The sequence below is a fragment of the Anolis carolinensis genome, chromosome 2 (assembly GCF_035594765.1).
Source record: "Anolis carolinensis isolate JA03-04 chromosome 2, rAnoCar3.1.pri, whole genome shotgun sequence".
Lineage (NCBI taxonomy): Eukaryota > Metazoa > Chordata > Lepidosauria > Squamata > Dactyloidae > Anolis > Anolis carolinensis.
Window position 1 is genome coordinate 176,713,139 of NC_085842.1, and position 25,409 is coordinate 176,738,547.

Here is a 25,409-nt window from a genome sequence, read left to right on the forward strand (position 1 = left end):
ACCAATTCTCAATGCTGGTAGTTTTGTGCCAGGACTCCTCCAAATTGGTCCGTGAGGTGCTTGAGGGCTACATTCATCTTGGATTGGAAACACCATCTTTTTCTGGCATTCCCTCCATTCTCACTGCTTCTAAAAGTCTTGGAAAAGCTCCAGACTGACAACACTCAGTACATTGACTGCCCCATGGTGGCCAAGGCGACATTGGTTTGGTTACTTACTTGTGATGCCTTGACACAGATGTCACTGTTTTGCTCCCCATGGAGACCTCTTCATGATGTTGAGTAGCCAGATAAATCATCCCGATGTCTAATCCTTGTGTCTGACAGCATAGCAGATCAAGTTCTAGGATATCTTAATTCGACGGTCCACCGCATACTGGAGGCTTGCTATAAGCCTAACACCAGAAAATCTTATTGGGCTGTTGGGCTGTTTTGTTTCCTTTTTGGAAGGCAAGTGGTTGTTTCCCCACTGGGCCGCCAATGCTGATGTCCTCGATTTTCTGGGAACTTTGACTGATAAATTCCTTAACCTGTCATCAGTGAAAGTGTTTTTGTCTGCTATGTCTTGGAATCTGTGGATACTGGGCAGACTTTAATGTTTCTCTAGTCCTTGGGTTCAGAGCATTTTGAGGGGCTATAAGAATCTGAACCCACATGTGTTGCATCCAGTTCCAGACTGGGGTCTCAAACTGGTACTTTTGAAGCTCATGGAAAAATCATTTGAACCCTCAGCCACATGTCCTTTATATCTGCTGTCATGGAAAACCACCTTCCTGATAGCAATCACTTCAGCACACTGGGCTGGAGAGCTCTGAGCCCTCCACCAAGATCAGCTCTAACTATCTGCCCAACCAAACAGGGTCATTCTCACACCTAACATTACCTTTCTGGCAAATATGATATTATACTTTCATGTGAATCAGGTCACTATTTTACCTGCTTTGTTCCCGAATCCGACCTCTTTGCTGGAGAAAAAGCTTCATTTGCTTGATATGAAGCATGCCTTATCATTTTACTTAGACAGGACTTATGATTCTGTGGGTTTGTATAGACTATTCCTTGCTTATGCTAAGGATAGATTGAGACTACCGGCATTTCCGCAAACACTATAAAAATGGTTATAGTGTCCAACATTAATTTGTGTTATGAGCTCTCTGTAAAGCGACCACTGGGCAGGGTTAAGGCTCATGGGACTAGGGCAGCCTCTGCTTCTACTGCCTTTCTGAAAAGGGTCCATTTGTAAAGTGGCTACATGGTGTAACCTATCTGCTTTTGTGTCATACTACCGATTGAATGCTAGGTCCTTGAAGCTTAATGTAAGAAATTGTTATCCTGACTGTACAAGTTTGCCTTTGTTTGAATGTACAGTCGTGCACTGTGTGATGGTCATTGAGCATATTATGTGTGTACACACTCAATTTTTTTTACTGCTCAAATTATTGGAAAGAGTCGGGCTACACTTTTCAAGGTTTTATTGCTGTAAAAGCTGTCAAAGCATATTCATACAAGCTTTATGGATAGAACATTGATTCAAATCTTTTGTGATTGCACATGGCTTGTATAATGCATTGTACATTGTTTCATTGGACGTTACAGCATTTTTGGTTATGAATACACAATTTATGGTGAATAAGCCTCTTTGATTTTGTACCAAAGACCATGGTCAACTGTGTGTCATGACTTCCGCCTCTGAAAACTTGTGATTGCTAGTCACCCAATTGTGTAATTCACAGAGACCAAAAAGGAGGACAGGTTGCTTACCTGTAACTATATTTCTTCAAGTGGTCATCTGTGAATTCACACAACACCCACCCATCCTCCCTGCACAGGGGTCATGCTACATCCACTCTTAAAATTGGCTGTAGCTGCGGCCTAGGAACTGGATGGTTTTGGAGGCCACCAAACCTTATCTAGCCCCAGGGTGGTGGGCGGGACTACCACCACAACTTTTATGCCTAATAATTCTAGATGGCTCTGAACAGTTCTCTGCACAGGTGCAGAATACCCAGTTGTGTGAATTCACAGATGACTACTCAATAAAAATACATTTAAAAGTAAGTAAACTGTCCACTGGCTCAGTCAATATACTCAATAAAATATTAGATTTAATTTATGAAAATAATGTTACTGTTTTGTGTGAAACTGTGGTATCATAAGCTTTCTCCAAATGTGTTATTCCAGGGCCGACTGGTTGAATTTCCATTAGTACAGTGGTGAATGGGATAAGTGAATGATATTGTACTTTAAATTGTCAGAAGCATGTGATCTGTGGTTAAGTGTTTGATGATGCTGGTGGTGATCTTTTTTTATTTCAAGTCCTCACCCTCACCTGTCATGAGAGCCAATTCCAAGGCTTTTGGAAGTGCTGCTGACAGAGTGCAAATGCTCACCAGCTGGCTGCTTTAAATTCATTCTATCAATTTTTGTTTACATTGGAAAGTTATGACACCTCTTTTTTCCCCTTCAGTATATATGCCTGATCAGATCTTGTTTAAAATGAAAGGCTTTGTACAATGTCATTGTTTAGAGGTCACACTGCATAGAATCCGATAGACAGTTTCATGCATAGACATGTTTACATTTTCATTTCATTTTCCACATTGTGCTGAAGCTGCTACAACTTTGTGATCATTTTGAGATTGTACCTGAACAATGCTTCCATTTCATACTATTTTTCTGTGATAATACATGAAGAAATAACCCTTCACATAGGAATTTATAAAATAATTTTTGACAGAATACATTAGACATGGTGTGGTATTAGGAGATTTTCTGTGATATAGCTAAGGCTTGTGAGTGCTTGGTTTACTTGCTTTTTTATTGTGTTTATTGTTAAACTAGCACTGCCATACTGTTTTTACTGTCAAAAGATCTTACCTGACTTCTTATTTACTTTGTGCTAGAGGGTATCTATTGCATTACAGGATTCGATAACTAAGATATTTATGTAACCTATCACAAAATGTACACTCAGTTAAGAGACATCCATTTAGTATCAACATATTTCTGATATATGTGTTGTATGGGAAAATCTAATATATTACTATGGCATGCCCAGAACCTGATAGATGACAGGCAAACACCTGAAAATGTCATTTGAGGCCGAAGAAAAAATAACCACATGTGTTTTAAAATATTTGTTGAAACAAAATACATTGAGGCTGAAGGACCCATTATTTATGATAGAATGCTATTTACCTGAGTTTCAAACCTTCATCTAACTTAGTTGTCTCACTCTAAATATAGCTCACTGAACAAATGCATAAAACATCCTGTCTCTTGATATGAAGACTTGTTCTGTGGGCTTATGGTTGATTGATATAGTCTGTAGGGTTGCATGTCTTAATGATTGTCTGTTGTGATCCTTTAACTCATAACGTAGGCATTCCTGCTGTTCTGTGCAAGCCATTTATCAAGTAGGTGGATCCAGAGGTTACCTATGGGGTTTGCTTATGCCATTTCCAGACCATGCAAGATAAAGAGCTAGAAGAGGGCTAAGCATTATGTGAGCATGTATGAATGTACACACACTTGGATAAACGTTCATATGTCAGAAAACTCTTGTACAGTCAGTCCCCAAGTTACAGGCAAGATAGGTTCTTTAGGTTTGTTTTTGAGTTGAATTTGTATGTATGTCGGAACAGATACATTTTTAAAGTGCAATTCCACCCCCCCACACACACACACACAAAAGTTTTGGATAGCACAGGGAAGAATTAATACCCCTATGGTGCTTGTTTTGCTGCCTGTGCTTCTGTTCAGAAGATTTCACCTCACTTTTTGTTCCTGGATTTTGAAAATTTTGGTTTCTTGTGGAAATAAGGATTAATGATAAAGCTTCAGTGGAGATATTTTCCCATGATAACTCTTCCAGGAGTGAATTTCCCTTCCCATGGGTAGATTTCTCTCTCTTCCTGTTCTCTCACCTCTGTTCTTAACTATGAGTATGTAAGTCGGATGTCTGTAACATTGGGACTGCCTGTACTTTTAGAAGGTCCTGTTTGCAAGATTCTATTACTATGGAAAAGACCTTGGAGTCTTCGTGGACAACAAGTTAAACATGAGCCAACAATATGATGCGGCAGCTAAAAAAGCCAAGGGGATTTTGGCCTACATCAATAGAAGTAATAGCGTGTAGAGCCAGGGAAGTCATGCTACCCCTCTATTCTGCCTTGGTCAGACCACACCTGGAATAATGTGTCCAATTCTGAGCACCACAGTTGAAGGGAGATGTTGACAAGCTGGAAAGCGTCCAGAGGAGGGCAACTAAAATGATCAAGGGTCTGGAGAACAAGCCCTATGAGGAGTGGCTTAAAGAGCTGGGCAAGTTCAGCCTGCAGAAGAGAAGGCTGAGAGGAGACATGATAGCCATGTATAAATATGTGAGGCAAAGTCATAGGGAGGAGGGAGCAAGCTTGTTTTCTGCTACCCTGGAGACTAGGACGTGGAACAATGGCTTCAAACTACAGGAAAAGGAGATTCCACCTGAACATCAGAAAGAACTTCCTCACTGTGAGAGCTGTTCGGCAGTGGAACTCTCTGCCCCGGACTGTGGTGGAGGCTCCTTCTTTGGAGGCTTTTAAGCAGAGGCTGGATGGCCATCTGTCGGGGGTGCTTTGAATGCGATTTCCTGCTTCTTGGCAGGGGGTTGGACTAGATGGCCCATGATATAAAAATAAAGTATTATTATTACTATTATTATTATTATTATTTTGAAATCTGTGTACAGTTGTGTTTTAAGAAGTTCTGTTCTTGGTGTGATTACTTGTGTTTTGGAAGTTGCAATGTGAAACAACTTACCCCAATGAGAGAAATGTCATGAATAAAGTTGTCTTTGGTGTTGACACAAATTTGCATCACAAAATGCAGCCTTCCTTCTGTGTTGATTCGTGACGTGATCAGATTGAGAAATGGCAAAGTTTTGTTGTCCACTGGGCTCAAATTTCCAGTCCACTCTTTTCAAGGGACTGTGAAGATATGAAATTCGCCATCATTAATTGATTTGCATTAATCCATGTATTCAGTTTGTACCCCGCTTTTGCCCTGCTGTAGCACGTAGAATGGTTCATAATAGTACAGTGAGTTAGACAAAAAGTATGTCAATAGAGTTGTAGCTTTGAAAGGCTATTTTTAATGAGTCATTTGGTTATTCCATTTTAAAAATATACCGTAGCAAGATTTTCTTGTTTTTTGGATTTTTGTTTAAAACAAAAACTATGGGGAGGCAGGAGATCAAAACATATGTAGCCTCGTCCATCCATGTGTACATGCTGGAACAGGTTGCTATCTACCTCGTACTATAATCAATCTCCCTGCTCCTTCCTCCTACAACCAAGTTATTAGTGTGATTCCCAAGAAGCCTGAGGAAGTTGAACCAGTGTTCTGCATGTTGTGCCATGATTTAAAAAATCGGGAACTGTACATATAACTTTTGTTTTATAGCATTGTGCTTTAACCTATAAGCTATGTGTGAATGAAAACACCAACCTTAATCAGTGCAATTGACTTTAAAGTCTATGTGAGACTTTAAATGGCTTCAAATAGGAAGCCATGGAGATTTTATGTTCACATTTACTGTTTTCTTTTGACACCAGAGCAACTACAAATACTTTATAGGAATGTATGTAGCATGAGCTGCCTATTTCAATAATTGATAAGGTACATTGATAGGATTGTTTCCATCCTTAACTGCTCTTTTCTTTTCATTGCTGTCAAAGTTAAGGCTCATGTGTCAAAGTACTACAAATATATTAATTTTCAACTGTCCTAACACATTTTCACTCCTTCCCCTACTGCTTCCAGCTGTAATCGTCATGATTTAAAATTCACATTAAATGTAGGGTGAGGCGTCTGACATTGTATGTGTATGTTTTTTTCCTTTTAAGGCCCCCCGTTAATGGAAAAAAGCAGCTGTTCTCCACTCAGTACACGGAGCATCTGAAACCGTTTAGAGCAAAAGCAGTCAAAGTTTCCGTCATATTGTAAACATTCCTTTAGTTCTATTGAACATGCTGACATAACCTTCACTCTATGGGGCACAATGTTAAGTATGAACAGAGGATAGAAACTATATAGAACGCCTGTTTTATAGTTTCCATTTAAAAGAAAAAGTATCCCATTAACCATTTGCAAACTGATCTTCTCCCTTGCCCCCAATTTCCGCTGATGTTTGTTTATACAAGCAAGAGAAGTGTAGCTCAAAATTTCTTTTGCATTTGTGTCCCCCGCTCTACTTTGTTCATAGTATTCACATTGCTGTATCCTCAGTAGGATTTTTACACAGGATGACAGATTCATCACCATTATAGATGCCACGTTACATGGTTACAAGGTACAGACTTGCACACCCAGTCTTTAAAAATATAATGTGTTGTATTATCTGATGAAAATAGATAAATGCTACTTTTTAAATTAAAATGCTTTGAAAATTGTTGATAAGTGTCCAAGTTGAACTATAAATCATAGCTAATAATGTCAATAGTATTACAGGTTGGGGGACACCATAAAGTTTCAGTTTGTTCATGAATTCCCACATACTACTCTTCTATCTCAGTGGTGTTAATTCTGACATAGTAATGTGTTTTTTTTTTTTAGGTTTGAGGCTTCATTATAGTTTCTAGTTTTATGCGGATGCTTAAAAAACAAAACTCACTCAAGTGGACTTGCAATAAAAGTAGAAAATCAAAGTAAGGGACAGTGTTACCCATTTCACATTATTTGCCTCCACCCACCTTCCATTTCCTCCCTGTGAGTCAGTACTTTCAGTTGTCATTTGGAGGTAGAACAGAGCTAAGGGACCAGTGAGCAAAAAATGGGTCCTGGAGAACTTTGAACTAAATATTTGATCTTTTAAGATCTTTCAGGAACACTTTCTCACCTAGACAGGGCCTGTAGTACAATTATTGCTTCGCGGTGGTAGCATTTCTGCACATTTAGAAACTGTCAGGTAGTGAAAGTTTGTCCTAAAATATTGAATCTTAGTCCCTGCACAGGATTCAGTGTGGCTCATAACAATTTGTAACAAAGTCCAGCAAAAAACTATCATTGTAGAGGTTAAAAGATAAACCACAATTCATTGATAAAACTCAAGTTTAAAATGTGAACAAAATATTTACTTGCAGGGAGGCTTCTTATAGACATAATCACTGGCTACTTTATTTTAATATTTGTATGTTTGTAATGATGTTATATGATTTTTAACCCTTTGTTTTAATTGGATGACATTAATTGTGTTTTAAAATATATATTTTAGCTGATTTTTTTATGTGAGCCATCTTAAGCCCATTCCAAAAGAAAAACAACATATGCATTAATTGAAATAAAATAAAAACTCCATCTGCTCTGATGAGTTAAAAACTGAATGCCTGGCTTTAAAAAAGATACTTATCTACTGAAGATATCAATGTCAATGGAAGGAGAATGATTTCTGAAAGTGTAGCTATATGTGTCTCACTACAAAGTCAGTCAGTGTTAAGGGTAGAGAATTCTTAATTAGAGATGTTTTGAGTGCTTCTGAGCATATGCAGAATAAAATAATGCTCTTTGTCACTCTAATTCTCATCAGGTAATAGGACCTGCCAACATTACATCTTTTGCTCATTTTACTTCTGAATGCAATTCGACACCATTTTAACTGCCATTGCTATTACTTAGAATTAAAACTATTAATTCTATAATGTAACAGTATCCTAAGTTACATTATTTTGCACCAACCCCGGCCTTTACCAAAATCCCAGTGACTTGCAAGGTTAGGGGGGTGGAATAGAGGAAGATGACAAAACAGATGGAATTTTGGAGGAAATATTAGGAAAATTAAGAAAACATTCTAGTTAATTATCCAAGTGCTCAGCACTGTATAATCAATATTAAACAGGATACAGGATTAAAAGAGTTAAATGAGTAGTCACAAGGATAGAATAGTTTCCATGGGAAGTTTTGCTACATTTTTTGCTCCAATTTTTTTTTGCTTCATCTGCAGCAAAACACAAAAACAATGTGACCCAGGCAATCAGTGAATGAGTAGCCAGCAGAATAGAAGGATAGAAACAAAGACAGGAGAAAATTCAAAATGAGGTTGAAAATAATTTGTCTCCTAATCCAGGTGTATTAATACTGTTTTGAACAATTAAGAATGTAAGGATTACAGAGGAATTTATTGCAGTTAACCTATGGTGGTGGAGGTGATTATGTCTATTTTGCAATAATACTGTTATAGGCTGAATAGCAATTAAGGCATACAGCTCAGAGTTGTAATTATATAGATGATATAACAAGAGCCAGAGAGTAGAAGCCCAGTAGAAGACTCCAGCAAAATGAGAGGGGGGGGGGAGGAGACGATGCAGACTATTTAGTCATGCTTGAAAGCAAGGAGCCAAAATTATTGAGCCAATAGACTTTGACATTTTGTTTTTCAAGTAGTACTTTTTGATACAATATAAGCAAAGCCTTGTGAGCTCTGTAAGATCATAATCACCAGATCCCCTCTCCGGAATTTCTCCGCAGTTTCAAACCCTTTCTCTTGCTCACCTTTTCCTCTTGCCCCTCGCAATCCCTTGCTAGATCAGATATTTGAGCCTCAAAGTGATCCCTATGTGGACCAGTGGCTCCGTTGTTTCATGGGTTTGCTGTGGGAAACATAACCAAATACTCTTTAAAGACTTAACAATAATAACGTCACCAAGTTGCAAAAAGAATAAACAATTAGAAGTTTATCAATACATAATTAGATTAAACATTAACCCCTGAAGTCGCAGCTCCCACAACCCCTATTTAGCCGTTTCTCGTGGCTGACTATCCAAGCTCTATTAGAGTATTTCCCTTTCTCCATTCTGTCTTTCCACTACCTGTTCTCTGTCAGAGAGAGACAATCCTCTATTTTAGTGTTATTTCTTCTCCATAAGCAGCTCATTCACAGTACTCCCTGAACTGTGATTACTTGATGCTAATCAGGCTTGCCCAGATTCTTTCTAAACTGGAACCAGCCTGACTAAACTGGTAGAACATAGTCTTTGAGACCATGCTGGAAGACACAAGATTTCCTGGCTGTTGGATATCCCCAGAATGGGTGTGATAAACGTATTTACTATGTTTTGAATAAGAATGCTAGTATAATACGTCAAAGTTTTTGTTCTACCACTAGTGATACTGAATTAATGAAGTATAATAAAAATATCTATTTAGTTAATTAAGTATATTAAAAATTAATGAAGTATAATAAAAATATCTGACCGCATCTCCTCCTACCAACCGGCCCACTCTCCTCTCATTCCCACCACCATTGCAAATGTGGCTGACATCGACGAGGGAGAGGGCATTTTTGGTGGCTGCCTTGAATCTGTAGAATACCCTCCCAAAAGAAATTAGAACAGTTCCCTCCCTTCAAGAACCAATTTAAAACTTTCCTATTTAGACAGGCTTTCAATGAAGGAAATTAATCTTGAGTGATAAAAAATGCCATAACATTACTACTGGAGCATAGTGCAATATAACTTGACATGGTGCCACACAAATGTGCCTGTATATTGTAGTTTGGTTTTTTTTAATTGCTTAGTTTATGATGTTTATATTTATTACTGTTGTATTTGGTCTGTTGTTTGTATGATTTTAAGATATTGTAAGCTGCTTTGGGTCCCATGAGGGAGAAAAGTGGGGTATAAATAAAGATTTCTTATTTCTTATTAATCTTTTTAAATGGTCTAATGTCCTCAACAGATGTATATTGTTTTAGACATTGGATAGATGTTGCTCCCTTACCATTGCAATATATCATGTGTACCATTATGAGTCTTGATGTTCTTGTAAGAGATAAAACATATACTTTGCCTAAGATCATGCTTAAATGGTTCACCCTCTTTTTACTGGTTTTAGATCAGACCCCCAGACAAAAGCTAGCTTAAATACTACCCACGGTCTTCCATTTCGAGCCCCAGATTAGCACCCCTAAATGCAACTAGCCTAGCTTCCATTCAAATACTTACAGAACCACCTTTAGATACATCCTACAAAGACCTAGCTATCCCTTATTTGGCTCAAGTCCCTATTCAAAAAAATTATTGCATCCATTCTTATATGCCTCCTCTTTTTAGTTTCTCCTCAAACATTTCAAGCAGTTCCCCCTTTCCCCCCCTTCAAGAAACATTCCCCCTCCAAACTCCCCAGGCTAGGATATCTTTCGACTCCCTGGGTTCAAAGAGCTGACTAGCCCCCCCCCCCCCAATTGTTCCCCTGTCCTAATGGTACCTGAGAAGGGGGTTACCAGGGCCGGGGGGTTGGCCATTGAGGTGGTGTGGGGGAGGGGGAGTCGCTGTTGAGTCCATCGCCTCAGGGAGAAATGCAGCAAAGTCCTTGCAACCCTGATAGGTCAGGTAGCCTCCTGGGTTTAAGGTCTTGCTGTTAAATGCCAGATCTGTCAATGGTAAAACAGCAGTAATCCAGGATCTGATCCTGGAAAAAAAGGCAGATCTGGCTTGCATTACCAAAACCTGGTTGGACGAGCTGGGGGAGTTAATCTTACCCAGCTGTGTCCACTAGGCTACGGAGTGCATCAGCAGAACAGACCAGGGTGGCGGGGAGGTGGGGTTGCAGTAGTCTATCAGGAATCCATTCCCCCTTAAGGCAGTCAAGGAAAGCTTTCTTGACTGCCCGCATAGCGTCTGCAACAAACAGATCACTGAGTTGTTCCAGGAGCTCCTTCATCCTCATGAGGGGGAGGAGCCCCCTGACAACCCAGTCACTCGATGCAGCGAATTCATGCATCATTTTGCAGATAAAGTCGCTTGATTATATTCTGATTTGGATGCCAATTTTAATATAGTTCCAGAAGAGGTACATGAAGCATCTGTCGGTCCAACTTCGATGGATTAATTTCAGCTTGTTCGGTCTGATGACGTGGACAAGATCCTCAGAGTGATGAGACTAACCACATGTGCTCTAGACCTTTGCCCTGCCTGGCTTATAAAACTTGCCGGGCGGGGAGGGGTTGGTCAGTTGCTTTCTGAGGATTATCAATGCCTCATTGGAACAAGGGCAATTTCCATCAAGCCTGAAACAGGCAATTATTAGACCAATCTTGAAAAAGGTGTCCCTTGATTCCTCTGTATTGATGAACTACCGACTGATTTCAAACCTCCCATTTTTAGGCAAGGTTCTGGAACCAGTGGTTGCCTCTCAACTCCAGGGATTCTTGGACGATACCGATTATCTTGACCCATTCCAATCTGGCTTCAGGCCTGGTCACGGCACCGAGACAGCTTTGTTCGCCTTGGTGGATGATCTTCACAGAGAACTTGCAGGGGGAATATGTCCCTGTTGGTTCTCTTGGACATCTCAGCAGCTTTCGATACCATCGACCATGGTATCCTTCTGGGGTGGCTTCTAAAATGGGAGTCGGGGGCACTGCTCTGCAGTGGCTCCACTCATTCCTGGAGGGCCGCACCCAGTTGGTGAAGCTGGGGGATACCTGCTCAGACCCCTGGCCTTTGACCTGTGGGGTCCCACAAGGTTCTATTCTTTCCCCCATGCTCTTTAACATCTACATGAAACCGCTGGGAGAGATAATCCGGAGTTTTGGAGTCGGGTGCCATCTCTACACAGATGACACAACTCTACTACTCCTTTCCACATACTTCCAAGGAATCCCCTCAGATCCTGGACCAGTGTCTGGCCGCTGTGATGGGTTGGATGAGGGCCAACAATCTGAGGCTCAATACTGATAAGACAGAGGTCCTCCAGGTCAGTCGTTCGACCAATCGGGTTATAGGGTGGCAACCTGTGTTTGATGGGGTCACACTCCCCCTGAAGACACAGGTCCACAGTTTGGGGGTCCTCCTGGACTCAGAGAGAGAGGGCCTTCTCGGCTGTGGCCCCCGACTATGGAACCCCCTCCCCAGAGAGATTAGGTAAGCACCCTCCTTATCCACCGTCAGAAAAGAATTAAAGACCTGGATGTTCCGTCTTGCTTTTGAAGAGAGAGTCATTGGATAACCAGCTCCAAATGGGACTAATAATCTATCCTGCACTTTATTCGGTCCTTACTTTTTTCACGCACTTTAGTCATCATCCTATTCTGTGCTACTGCTTTAGTCTACCCACCCATGAAGACGATAGAAACTGTGCCTGGTTGCCACCCTGAGTCCCCGAGGGGAGATGGTGGTGGGATATAAAAATAAAGTTGTTGTTGTTATTATTATTATTATTATTATTATTATTATTATTATTATTATTATTAAGATGACTACACTATAAAAATCTATGAAAAGAGATATAATCCTAGATGAGAAATAATTCTAGATAAGTGTACATGAAATATGCTAAGGAGCCAGGCAAAAAATAAAACCCTAATCTTTGCCCAGTGCCCAGTGCCCTCACCAGCAAGCCAAGCCAAGCAGAGATGGAGAGCAAACCAGCCAGCCAGCCAGCACATCAGCACCCAACAGCAGCAGCAAAAGATGCAACTGCAATGGCTGCTTTAGGGGCAGTCCTCCCCCCAATATACCTTCCCTGTCCAGTCCACGTCACTGTTTTCTTGGCCTCGGATTGGCCAAGGAACACCTCCTCCCACCCCTCCTCCTCTGAAGCATGAAGAAGAAGTTTGGAGGAGTGGATGCCACATGACCTAAAAACCAAAGCAAAAGCACAGTGTTTGTGCAGCTTTCTCTTTCATGTCTCCTTTTGTTTTGTCCAAAAATGGCATCTTGCGTTTCGTGCATCCGAATGGATGGTATGAAACAAATACATGAATGAAACAGATGAAACAAATACCACACACAATACTATTATTAGGCATACAGAGCCTCCCAAGGCCTCTTTTTGGTCAGTCATGCTGACTCGCTATTATTCTGTGCATATGTACTAAAGAGGTAAAACAGACACATGGCTTCACTAAGTTCTAAGAGAATCCCTCCAAGTATAGGTCCTGCAACCGTATAGGGAAGGATTATGTCCTTCATGTTAAGACTTTTCTGTGTTCCATAAATTAAATAATATTTTTATAAATATTTTAATGTAATATATTATAAATATATCCTATAGGTAATGCGTGATTAAATGCTTTGCATGAATTATAGGCAGATATCACTAGCAAAGCATGCAAAATTACTTTTGGTCATTTCTTATAATCGAAAGCCCAACATATAGAAGAATTACTGTTTTTTTCCTTCAGAAGGCAAGAGAGGAAAAAGCGACAGCAAAGTCATTCGAGCAGGATGATAGCTAAACCGAACCCAGATCAAAGGAATAAAGAAGAAAGGCTGAAATCTGAAGCTGAAATATTTATTGCCTTCAAAACATCATCTCTGTCCTGTCCCTGGGCACTTTAATATTGCAAAGTTGCTAGAAAGCATTCTAAGTTGTATTCATCACTGCTGGCAAATGAACCAAAAATGTAAGGAGGCAACAGCCTTGTTCATTATTCAACGGTTCTGAATATAATATGGCACTTCTTGTTTAAGGTGGAAGAAAGTAAATATTTAACCGAAGAACTATTTCCATTTCATTCAGTTTGTGATGTTAACATCAAAGTGACTATATGCATCATTTTAAATACTAAACTAAACCATAATAAAAATAAACCTCACCTTTAATTTTTATTAATATTACACCATCCTGAAGATATATTAATACAATAATTATGCTGTATCCTGTATACTAATAGTACACTCTTCACTGAAGGTAAATCATTCAGTGATCAAAATGGCAACATCCATATACAAGAGGGAAGCATTAACAAAGGCAGATTTTTGAAATATAGTTAATTCAATATGTCGTACAGTCACTGGGTTTTTCTAGCAATGTAGATTGATTCACCGGCATGCCTGAAAAAAGGTAATCCTATATTTCAAATGAATTTAGAATATGTTAGACTGCTTTTTAAACTGTGGGACTTAACCTTAAATGGCATCCCCTTAATTCAATGTTGAGGTCACAAAAAGTTTGACAGCAGTGAAAGGTTTCTGAACGTCACCTGTTTACAAAAATCTGTTAGCAACAATGTACAGTTTCCAGTGGACTCTGCAGAAAATGCTTCAGCTGTACTTCATAAAAAGAAAAATGAGTCTGTTTAGCAAGACTGGCAAATGCTGATTTATTATCAGAAAATGTTAGATTTTTGTGCCTATTTTATATACCTACATACTTGCAGTCACATTTGAGTGGAAAGGAGGCAAAAGATTTATATGATCTGAAGAGAAATCAGAGTGCCCTGAATGGTCCTACCCCTCCATCAATCTCCCTCCTCTCCATGCTTATATGAGACCGCACCCCACTTATGCTGGTCTATGACCATAACAAAGTTTTTGATTAGATTTGAGTGGAAAGGAGTCATAAATGGAAAACATTTAAGAAGGCCTGCAGTAAATGGCTATTCCGTGACAGATTTTTAATTTTTTTTCTTTGAAAGGAAGGGGCTGGGATTTTTGAAGTGGCAGGTGTGGATTTGGCTGGTGAGCGCGTGTGGGGCTTTTCTTCTTTATTCTTTTTGTAAAAACCCCTTCTTCCTCCCTGCCATTGTTTTTATTTTTTTTTAAAGAAATATTTTTCAAAGTAAAGAAATTGGGTTTCCCTTCTCTGTTTAGAAATCAAACCTGTCTCTCTATAACTGGCCCTCGGGAAAAACTACTCTTTTATTTCTCCCTATCTTTCTGTGTTGCCTGTGGCTTGGCCCTCCCTCTCCTTTGGGCTGTATAGAGAACAAATACAATAGGATAGTCTTATTATTTGTTATAGATTACACATATTTTTGAAAGCAAAGACATTTTTGGGCTCCTGTCTCTATTCAAATTCAGTCTCTCTCTAAAACTGGCCTTTGGGAGAACTATAATTATTTTCTCCCAATGGTCTGAAAAGTTTTGTTTCTTTCAGTCACAAGACAAAAATCCCATTCGGATAGGCTGAGACAAAAACGAAAATGAGCCAAAACGAATGAAATAAAACAAAACAGATCGCAATTCCATACAAATGCACACCATGACTCTTGTTCTTTATCTTGTTGAATTGTGTGAGCTCCAGGGCCTGTGCAATTTAGCTGTGAGGAGAGGGCAAACTAAAAAGAGAGTCAAAGCTAGGTAGATTATCCCTTGAAATGCTCTGCTGCATTGCCTGCGTACAAATGTGTGTGTGTGTGTACACTGAGGAGAAAGGAATATAGAGTTTCTTTTGTGCTGTGTTGTTTTGTTTTGTAAACTGACATGCATTCCTTGGCATGTGAGCACAACTCTTACGTACGGTATATGAAATGTAGCAGTCATCAGCCAAGTGAAGTCAGTCTCCAAAAGGTATCTAACTTTGACTGATAACAGTTCATTCAAACTTGTATACTTCGTAACATGAAAATACCCTTCAGGCTCATTCTGTGCACATTCCTATACATGGAAGCAAAGATCGACTTCCAAAGATTGCATTCATTTGCTCTGTATTTAAATGTTTACATAAGCCACAAGGTCAAACATATAAAAATCGGTAGTTACTTCTGTGAATCACTACTGTGGGTAAAAGAGCTCTAATAAGACTCTAATGATGATGAAAGATTAATGGTCGTATGTTTAAGGGGAAAATGCGTCCAACTGACTTAGAATTTATAAAGTAGTATATAAAATCTCTGAATTGATCATGACATTTCTTTGAAGATGCAAATAAGCCTGCAAGATGAGAGGCTAGAATGCATAATATTTTCAAATGTAATCTTCTATCAACCTGCCTGACAGGTATTTTAAATTTATTTACATATTCTGATACATGGGGTATTATTTCTAGTCACATTTGTACGAACCGTACCAGTGACTTTTAATGATTTCCCAACTTCCATAGCACTTTTTCATGACAAATTAGAATTCTTGATAAACATAATCTAAAATTGTGGGGAAAGTATTGATCTTTTAAAAATAAGCTTTAGTGCTATTTTGTAATGGAGCCTACTGTCTTTTGTAATGTGTATTTTTGACCTTGCTGCCTCACTATATTCTTTGTTGGATATATTTTGTGTCTTTACATCAGGAGCGAGGACACCTCTTTTCCTCTAAATACTTGCATTCCATCTGTAGCAGAGAGCAGAAACAAGGCAGGACTACAGCTTTCTCCCAACTCTTTCTCGCTTTCTACCAGTCCCTTTCTTTTCTCATCCTACTAATCCAGGAAATTATTCTTGAAAGGACAGGTTGCAATTGCCAGAAATTTAGACCGATCATTTGTAGAAGATGTCCTTTCTTTTGTTCCACCCATTTTTTCAGGCCCACCCTTTTGGCAGAGGTCTGAGCTGGTGGCTTGCAGAAGAACAACAACAATTATTATTTTTCTTACCTGCTTCTCCTTGTGGCTCGAGGCGGGTTACAACATCACTAAAAAAACAATAATCTAAAACATTTTATAAAAAGACACATATTAATACATATTTCTACAAAATACATATTAAAATACATGCAACAAAGATTAAAACACAGGACACGAGTTTAAAATTCATGATTAAAACTGACTGGGTAGGTCTGCCAGAAGAGATAGATATTTAGATTTTTAATTCTGACAGCTTGTTTAGCTCATTCTGGCAGGTTGATCCACAGTCTTGGAGAGGTCCTCTGTGGGATGGTTGCCAGTCAGGTTTTGGCAGGCTGGAGTAGCTGCTCCCCAGAGGACCTAATTGTTTGGGGTGGCTTGTATGGGAGAATTTTCACCAATCTGGCAAGCAATCTGGCTGCCATATTTTGAACCAACTGGAGTTTCAGAACTTGGTACAAAGGTAACCCAATGTAAAGCGCATTGCAGAAGTCCAGCCTTAAGGTTATCAGTGCATGCACTACAATCTTTAGGTCCTCCAAATATAGGAAAGGATGCAACTGGCGTATCAACCAAAACTGATAGTACATACTCCTGACTGTCGTATCTATCTGGGCTGACATTTGGAGAGATGGATCCAAGAGTGGTCCCAAGCTGCAAACACAGTATTTTGGGGAGAGTAACCCCATCCAGAACTGGTTGCCACACATCCACCCCCAGATTAAAACCTTTAATTGCAAGCACCTCTGTTTTGTCTAGATTCTAAAATAAAAAATCTTTATTACGGTCATAGACCAACGTAAGGAGAGTGGGGTACAGTGTGGATTCAGATTCAATTTGTTTTTCCTCATCCAGATCATTACTTCCTCTAGGCATTCATTCAGGGGAGACACACTATCCTTAGCTGAGGCAGTTTTTAAAGGCATGGAGGCATATATTTGGGTGTCATCAGTGTACTGATATCACCCCATCCCATACCTCTAGATCATCTCTCCCAGGGGTTTCATGTAAATATTAAAAATATTGGGGATAGAATGGCACCTTATGGCACCATATAACAGCTCCTTATTTGAGGAGCAGCTATTCGCAAACACCACCATCTGAAGCCCATCTGAAGGATTCCCTGTGCCTTCCATCTTCTGTCCATTTTTATTTCCACTTCTATTCTCCCTCTTTTTTGTTTCCTTTACTTAGGCTGCAGGTCCTAGGAGGTTAGGAAAAGAGTCACAAGTTGCCCATGGGCGACTCAACCTTAGTTTTACCTGTTCCTTTCTCTGCAGTATAGAATGCAGCACCTAAGTTGGAACCAGGGCTGACCCTACATAGACTGCAAGGTTCCTCTTTCATGTATATGCCTTCAAGTCACCTGTCGATTTATGGAAATCCCAGAAATGTTATAATGATTATTTAGGGATGGAATAGGGAGTTTTCTGGTTCCTTTCTCTAAAATATAGCCTGCAGTAACTATTCCCATTTTGCTTCCTAAAACTATTATTCAGAATTCAAAGTTGGCTTTAGATTGTGATGATTTCTATAATCCTGCTAATTTTGTCCTTACAATAAAATAAGAGGAAATTGATATTTTTATAAATTAAGAGGAATCAGTAAATTCATCCTTTTAATATTCATGCTGGCTCAGGTTTATATTGTATTGTTCCTCACAGTGAGTGCTATTGGGTTAGGGAGTGGGATGGAGAATCATCAAAGAGAATATTTTAATACTTCATGAAAGTGGTACTTTTTGTATCCTGGAGGAAATAAATAAATCTATTTGTATATTTGTGAACCATGTAGTATCACTGTAAATATACAAAAAACAGGCAGAAGTGGCATCTGCAACACAGGACTCAAATAAAACTGGTTCTTGGTTACGAAGTCTCTTTATGGGATTAATGCTTAAAAGAAAAGCAAATGTGTTTTAAAAGATTTCTGAAGATTAAATAAAGTTGTGCTTTTTATCAATTCTATATTTAATATACACATGATCATAAGAAAGGATTTATGTATGTACAATAGAGTTTCACTTATCCAACATAAACAGGCCGGCAGAACATTGGATAAGCGAAAATGTTGGATAATAAGGAGGGATTAAGGAAAAGCCTATTAAACATCAAATTATGTTATGATTTTACAAATTAAATACCAAAACATCATGCTTTACAACAAATGGATAGAAAAAGCAATTCAGTACACGATAACGTTGTATAATAATTACTGTTATGAATACTTATGAATTTAGCACCAATATTTTGCAATTTATTGAAAAATTGACTACAAAAACATTGACTACTAAAAGGCAAACTGCATTGGATAATACAGAACCTTAGATAAGCGGAGCTTGGCTAAGTGAGACTCTACTGTATGTATGTATGTATGTATCCATCTCAGAAAGTAAATTCAAAAAATTGTTTCTTTCACATTTGTTTTGAATTTATAAGGACATAAAGGTTTGTATACAGGCAACTCCGCGAGTTACATCCAACTTACATATGATACATAGTTAAGAATAGGAGTGAGACAACAGGAAGTGAGAGAAATCTACCTCTTATAAGGGAATTCACTCCTGGAAAAGTTATCATGGGGAAGAGGTGTGTCTGTTGAAACTTTATCACCACAAGAAGCCATTTCTCCCCCCCCCCCCAAAAAAAAAATCCAATTATCACAGAAAGTGAGGTGAAATGTACTGAACAGGGGCAGACAGCAAAACAAATTCACAGGAGTGTTAATCCTTCCATAAATGCGCTCTCTTGCTCGCTCGCTATATATGTGTGTGTGTGTGTGTGTGTGTGTGTGTGTGTGTGCGTGCATGGAGTTACACTTTAAAAAGTACCTGTTCTGACTTACATACAAATTCAACTTAAGAACAAACCTATGAACTTATATTGTCTGTAACCTGGGGACTGCCTGTATGTAAATTAAAGATATTCATTGAAAACAGGGATGAGGGGTTTGTGGCTTTTCCACCTGTTCCTCATCCCTGTAACTCCCAACATGTCTCACTATTGGTTATGCCAGGTAAGGCAGATATAAGTTGGACTCCAGCATCTGAAATGCTGTACATTCTCCATCCTGATTTAAAAATAGGTGCAATTTGGAAGTGAAAGGTAAATATTACATAAAGGTAAAATTACATTGTATTCTGATACCATTAATTTAGAGCATTGGAAATGATTGTACTAATTAACAATTTTGAGCTTGTATGATGTACGCAAATTTCATTTCCAGCCAGCCACATCTCCCTTCAAGTTATCATCCCTCCGCTTAGTTTTGTTGTTTCTTTCCTGGTAGTCGTCATGTCATGGCCACTGGGCATGCATAGTTCTCATTTGGCAACTCATTTGGTTTAAATCCAACACAGCAGTAGTGGACAAAAATCCCTCCTAGTGCAGTTGTACCAGATGACGCCATTGCACAAGTGGTTGCGAAAGTAAACTACATAAATAGAATTGATTAGTTGAACAAGCTCTTATCAACTTCAGGTGTACCCTTATACTAAAAAATTACAAAAGTAGAACCTGTGCATGATTTTGAAAAGATTATATATACTGTGGTAACTTGTGATGCATCAGTTTCTACTGTTCTAGATATTAGCCTTTTATACTTTTAATATTAGTTATTCACTGCTTGACATCGACTTGGGCGAGTCATGCACATTTAAAGCATAAGTAATGTCACCCATGCTAATACTGAATTGATGTCATAACTGCGCATTAAGGGTTTTCACTAAATTGTCTTGAGGAGCTTCCAATGGTGTCATGTTTTCATACTTAATAATCTGACGTATACGAGACAGCAAATAATCCTCTTTCTGTCTTAGAGGAGATGGCGGTGGGGATATGCTTCTCTTGATGTATTAATCTTACAGTATAGGCACATACTGCAAAACATTTTCTTGATTAAATATCTTTTGATGATGTGTTAAAGTTATTTAAGCGACGATTATGTCGTACAATGAAACCAGGCTATTTAAGCTTCCTTGCATGAGATGAAGCCTTTGAAAGTTTCATGAGAGTCCAATGCTGTGTTTAGGTTCCTTCTATGAGAGAAGTAAAAATAATATCCAATGTATTGTTTGACTTGTTATGCTCTTCCTGAAAGACATTCGGTATAAATAAGGACAGAAAATTGGAACAAGAATGCTGTTTTCAATAGACAGGGTTAAAGGCCTTTTTTTACACCAGCACAAATGTTCTTTTATTTGATACTTCCACTGTGAAAAATTTATCTGACTTTCTAGGGAGAAGGAGGAGCAGCTGACTCAGGTGATGGAGATACAGAGCGTGCAAGCCCAGCAGGCTGATGCTGCCCTGGAGGAGTTTAAGCGGCAGGTGGAGCTGAACTCAGAAAAAGTCTATGCTGAAATGAAAGAGCAGGTGAGGAGGTCACAATGCCAGCCTTTCTGCAACTATCTGTCTCAGTGGGATAGCATATTCTCATCTTATATTGCCAGATACATACTTCACTTGATAGTGATACATCAAACTCTTTCACAATGTAGTGGCTTTGCCAGCAAGTCAGTAGAAAGGATGCTAGCAATTGATTCATCTTTATAACAAAGCCAGAATTGTCATTGCTGTAAAAACCATCCATAGTTGTAGTATTGCATAGGACTTTTCTAGGAGTTCAAGAATTAAAACACAAATGTATATACTGTCTTGGATCACACTGTAGCTCTTTTAAATGAAACTACAGTAGAGTCTCACTTATCCAACATAAACGGGCCGGCAGAAAGTTGGATAAGCGAATATGTTGGATAATAAGGAGAGATTAAGGAAAAGCCTATTAAACATCAAATCAGGTTATGATTTTACAAATGAAACACCAAAACATCATGTTATACAACAAATTTGACAGAAAAAGTAGTTCAATATGCAGTAATGCTACGTAGTAATTACTGTATTTACAAATTTAGCACTAAAATATCACGATGTATTGAGAACATTGACTACAAAAATGCGTTGGATAATCCAGAACGTTGGATAAGCGAATGTTGGATAAATGAGACTCTACTGTACTTGGGATTCAATTAGAAATGTCACTATTGCTGTGATGTGTCAATTTCCTTGGTAGCAGTTTTGTTTCCAATGAAATTGCATGTTTTCATTGGTGAAGTGACTTGCATTTAATTTCAGCCTTTCGGAAAGACAATGCCTGGTGTATGTGTGTGTGTGTGTGTGTGTATTTTGAAGAGTAGTACTTATGACTCAAGTTGCTCTGTAGGGCAAATGGAAGAGAAAGGGAGGGGGAGACCAGGACGAGGATAGTAAGTATTTTCAAGTATGATGTTTCTCAAATAAAACAAAAATATTTGTATTATCATACAATACTATCTTGTAAGAAACTTGAAGTACTAGAAACCTATACCACAGGATGCTATATGATTGTGTTAGAGCACATGTGGGTAGCTGTAATTGGTCATGAGTATAAAAAGGCAATAAGAATGCATTTGCTGTTATACATTCTATAGTGTAGCTATAAATCTGTGTGTCTAGACCAGGCCTGCATAACCTGGAGGGCCACAGGTTGTGCAGGCCTGTTCTAGACCATGCCACAGTGCTGAATAGTGCATCCCAGTAGAAACAACGTTCTTAAATATTCAGGGAAGAACAAAATATATTGTTCAGATGTTCAGTGCCCCATGAGATAACATTTTTGGTGATGTGTAAGACCAGTTTAGGACTGGCAGATAGAAGAGTTATATTCTTATATTCTTCCACCAACAATCCACTGTACCAAAAAGGAAAAGAAGTACTCTGAAATCTAAAAGTCTTTGTGGATATGGAACCAATCAATCTAGTTCCTGGTTTTCCCAGTTTAGATATGTATTTCTGGAAATTCAGAAATACTTTAGCCTTGTTTGACCCAGTAAATAATTATGTCTCCAATAGTTGAAGGTCCTTACAAGATACGATGATATTCAGATAAAATAAAGAAGCTTTTCACTGTTGTTGATAAAGAAATATTTCACAAATGAACACTTTTTCTATGAATATATTTTATTATAAGTTATATGAAAATTATGTGTAGGAAGAAAGATGTTAAACTTTCCCATCCCCATGGCCTTTCTATCAAGTCTAATGTCATTCATATATGGGGAAGAGTTTAAAAGTCCTCACATAGGCAATTGTACAATATAGGCTGACCATCCCTCATCCAGAATTCTGAAATAAATCCAAAATTCCACAAAATACAAAGTTTTCTACATGTTTGGCTGAGATAGTGACATCTTTGGTTTCTGGTGGCTCAGTGTACACAAACATTGTTTCATGCATGGCATTATTTAAAATATTGTATACAATTACCTCTAAGCTGTTTATTAGTTGTATATAAAATATTAATGATTTTTTTTTAGTAAACATGTCTTATAGTTAAGATGACTCATTATGCATAAATATGCAGATATGGACATTCCAAATTCCAAAAGAGTCTGAAATCCAGAACACTTGTGTGCCTAAGCATTTTGGATAGGGGACAGAGAACCTATCTATACACATTATTAAAGTGAAAAATGTGTATGTGTGTATGTGAAGGAGATGTCCACTTACACAGACAGCCTCCTGCCTTCACAAGCACCTATAGTTTCCACTGAGCAGCAGACACCGGTGGCCCTCCTTCCACTGACATGCAGGTTATAGTGAACATGAACATGTAGCCCAAACCTTGCCAGTGTCCTCCACAAACACCATTCTGCCCCCCACCCAAGTGAAGGCCTCCATTCAGGGACAATTTCCTCCTAGATTTTCTGTTTTTTCCTCCAGAATGGACATCTCAGGGTTCATCTTTCTCTCTCCATTGGTGTGGAATTGGCATGACCCCATCGACTGCCTCTCTCTTAACCCTTTCCTACCCTTTCCAATGCACCCAGCAAACAGAGGAATTGATCAGCAATTCAACAAGAGGTTTGGGGAGAATTCACCATGATTTATAAAAGTTGTACTTGACCTATATCCAGAAAACACTGTGAACCTAACCAAAAAAAAAAAAAAAAAAAAAAAAGGAAAAGAAAGAAAAAGGAGACAATAGGGCCTCTGCGAGGAGAAGATGGGGTGATGGTGACAGGGGAGAGGGAAAAGGCAGAACTGCTTAATGCCTTCTTTGCCTCGGTCTTCTCACAAAAAGAAAGTCATCTTCAACCTCAGCAACATGAAATGGATGAAGGATTTGGGGAAATCCAACCCCAAATAGGGAAACAAGTTGTCCAGGAACACCTGGCCACTCTAAACGAATTCAAGTCGCCAGGGCCAGACCAACTACATCCAAGAGTACTGAAGGAACTAGCTGAAGTTATTTCAGAACTACTGGCAATTATATTGAGAGTTCTTGGAGAACGGGAAAAGTCCCAGAAGATTGGAAGAGGGCGAATGTGGTCCCTATCTTCAAGAAGGGGAAAAAGAACGACCTAAACAATTACTGTCCGGTCAACCTCACGTTGATACCAGACAAGATTCTGGAAAAGATCATTAAGGAAGTGGTCTGCAAACACTTAGAAACAAATGCGGTCATTGCTAATAGTCAACACGGATTTACCGCAAACAAGTCATGCCAGACTAATCTGATCTCTTTTTTCGATAGAGTTACGAGTTGGGTCGATAAAGGGAATGCCGTAGATGTAGCGTACCTAGATTTCAGTAAGGCCTTCGACAAAGTCCCTCACAACCTTCTGGCAAACAAACTAGTAAAATGTGGGCTAGACAAAACTACGGTTAGGTGGATCTGTAATTGGCTAAGCAAACAAACCCAAAGGGTGCTCACCAATGCGTTTTCTTCATCTTGGAAAGAAGTCACGAGTGGAGTGCCGCAGGGCTCCGTCCTGGGCCCGGTTCTGTTCAACATCTTTATTAACGACTGAGACGAAGGGTTAGAAGGCACAATCATCAAGTTTGCAGATGACACCAAACTGGGAGGGTAACACTCCAGAAGACAGGAGCAGAATTCAAAATGATCTTGACAGACTAGAGAGATGGGCCGAAACTAACAAAATGAACTTCAACAGGGACAAATTCAAGATACTTCACTTCGGCAGAAAAAATGGAATGCAAAGATACAGAATGGGGGACGCCTGGCTAGACAGCAGTACATGCGAAAAAGATCTTGGAGTCCTTGTGGACAAGTTAAACATGAGCCAGCAATGAGATGCGGCTGCTAAAAAAGCCAATGGGATTTTGGCCTGCATCAATAGGGGAATAGCATCTAGATCCAGGGAAGTCATGCTACCCCTCTACTCTGCCTTGGTCAGACCACACCTGGAATACTGCATCCAATTCTGGGCACCGCAATTGAAGGGAGATGTTGACAAGCTGGAAAGTGTCCAGAGGAGGGCAACTAAAATGATCAAAAGTCTGGAGAACAAGCCCTATGAGGAGCGGCTTAAAGAACTGGGCATGTTTAGCCTGCAGAAGAGAAGGCTGAGAGGAGACATGATAGCCATGTACAAATATGTGAGGGGAAGTCATAGGGAGGAGGGAGCAAGCTTGTTTTCTGCTGCCCTGCAGACTAGGACACGGAACAATGGCTTCAAACTACAGGAAAGGAGATTCCACCTGAACATCAGGAAGAACTTCCTCACTGTGAGGGCTGTTCGGCAGTGGAACTCTCTCCCCCGGACTGTGGTGGAGGCTCCTTCTTTGGAGGCTTTTAAGCAGAGGCTGGATGGCCATCTGTCGGGGGTGCTTTGAATGCAATTTCCTGCTTCTTGGCAGGGGGTCAGACTAGATGGCCCATGAGGTCTCTTCCAATTCTACTATTCTATGATTCTATTATTCTAAAAATGACCAACTGAACGTACTGCAGGGGTTTATGGGAATGGACCTTTATTTTGGGAGTAGTAGTTCACCAACATGCAGCGATACTGTGACCCCCAAGGACAATGGATCAGAACCACATTTGTCACAGAGAAGCCCCATGATCAACTGAATATAGTGCAAGGGTTTGTGGGAATGGATCTTGATTTTGGGAATTGTTGTTACCTAAATCCAGAAAGCATTGAACTTAGCCGACTTCAGATCTGGACCAAACTTTGCACACAGACCCAACATGGCCAACTGTGCATATAGGCCTGGTTTGCGGGTGATTGACCTCAAACCTGGGAGTTGTAGTTCACCCTTATCCAGAGAGCACTGAACCTAGCCAATGATGGATCTTGACAAACTT

General features: G+C 39.3%; 1 protein-coding gene across 6 annotated transcripts in view; it reads left to right on the forward strand.

The window, feature by feature from the left end:
* The window catches only part of cep112 (centrosomal protein 112), a 348,394-nt gene that overhangs the window by 96,547 nt on the left and 226,438 nt on the right, over positions 1 to 25,409 (forward strand). For all 6 annotated transcript variants that reach the window (XR_010003101.1, XM_062971149.1, XM_062971152.1 and 3 more), the window contains one exon: positions 20,497 to 20,632. Coding sequence is in view for 5 of the 6 variants with exons in the window: in XM_062971149.1 (XP_062827219.1) it covers positions 20,497 to 20,632 (136 nt within the window). In the remaining variant the exon portion in view is untranslated. The remainder of the gene's footprint in view (positions 1 to 20,496; positions 20,633 to 25,409) is intronic.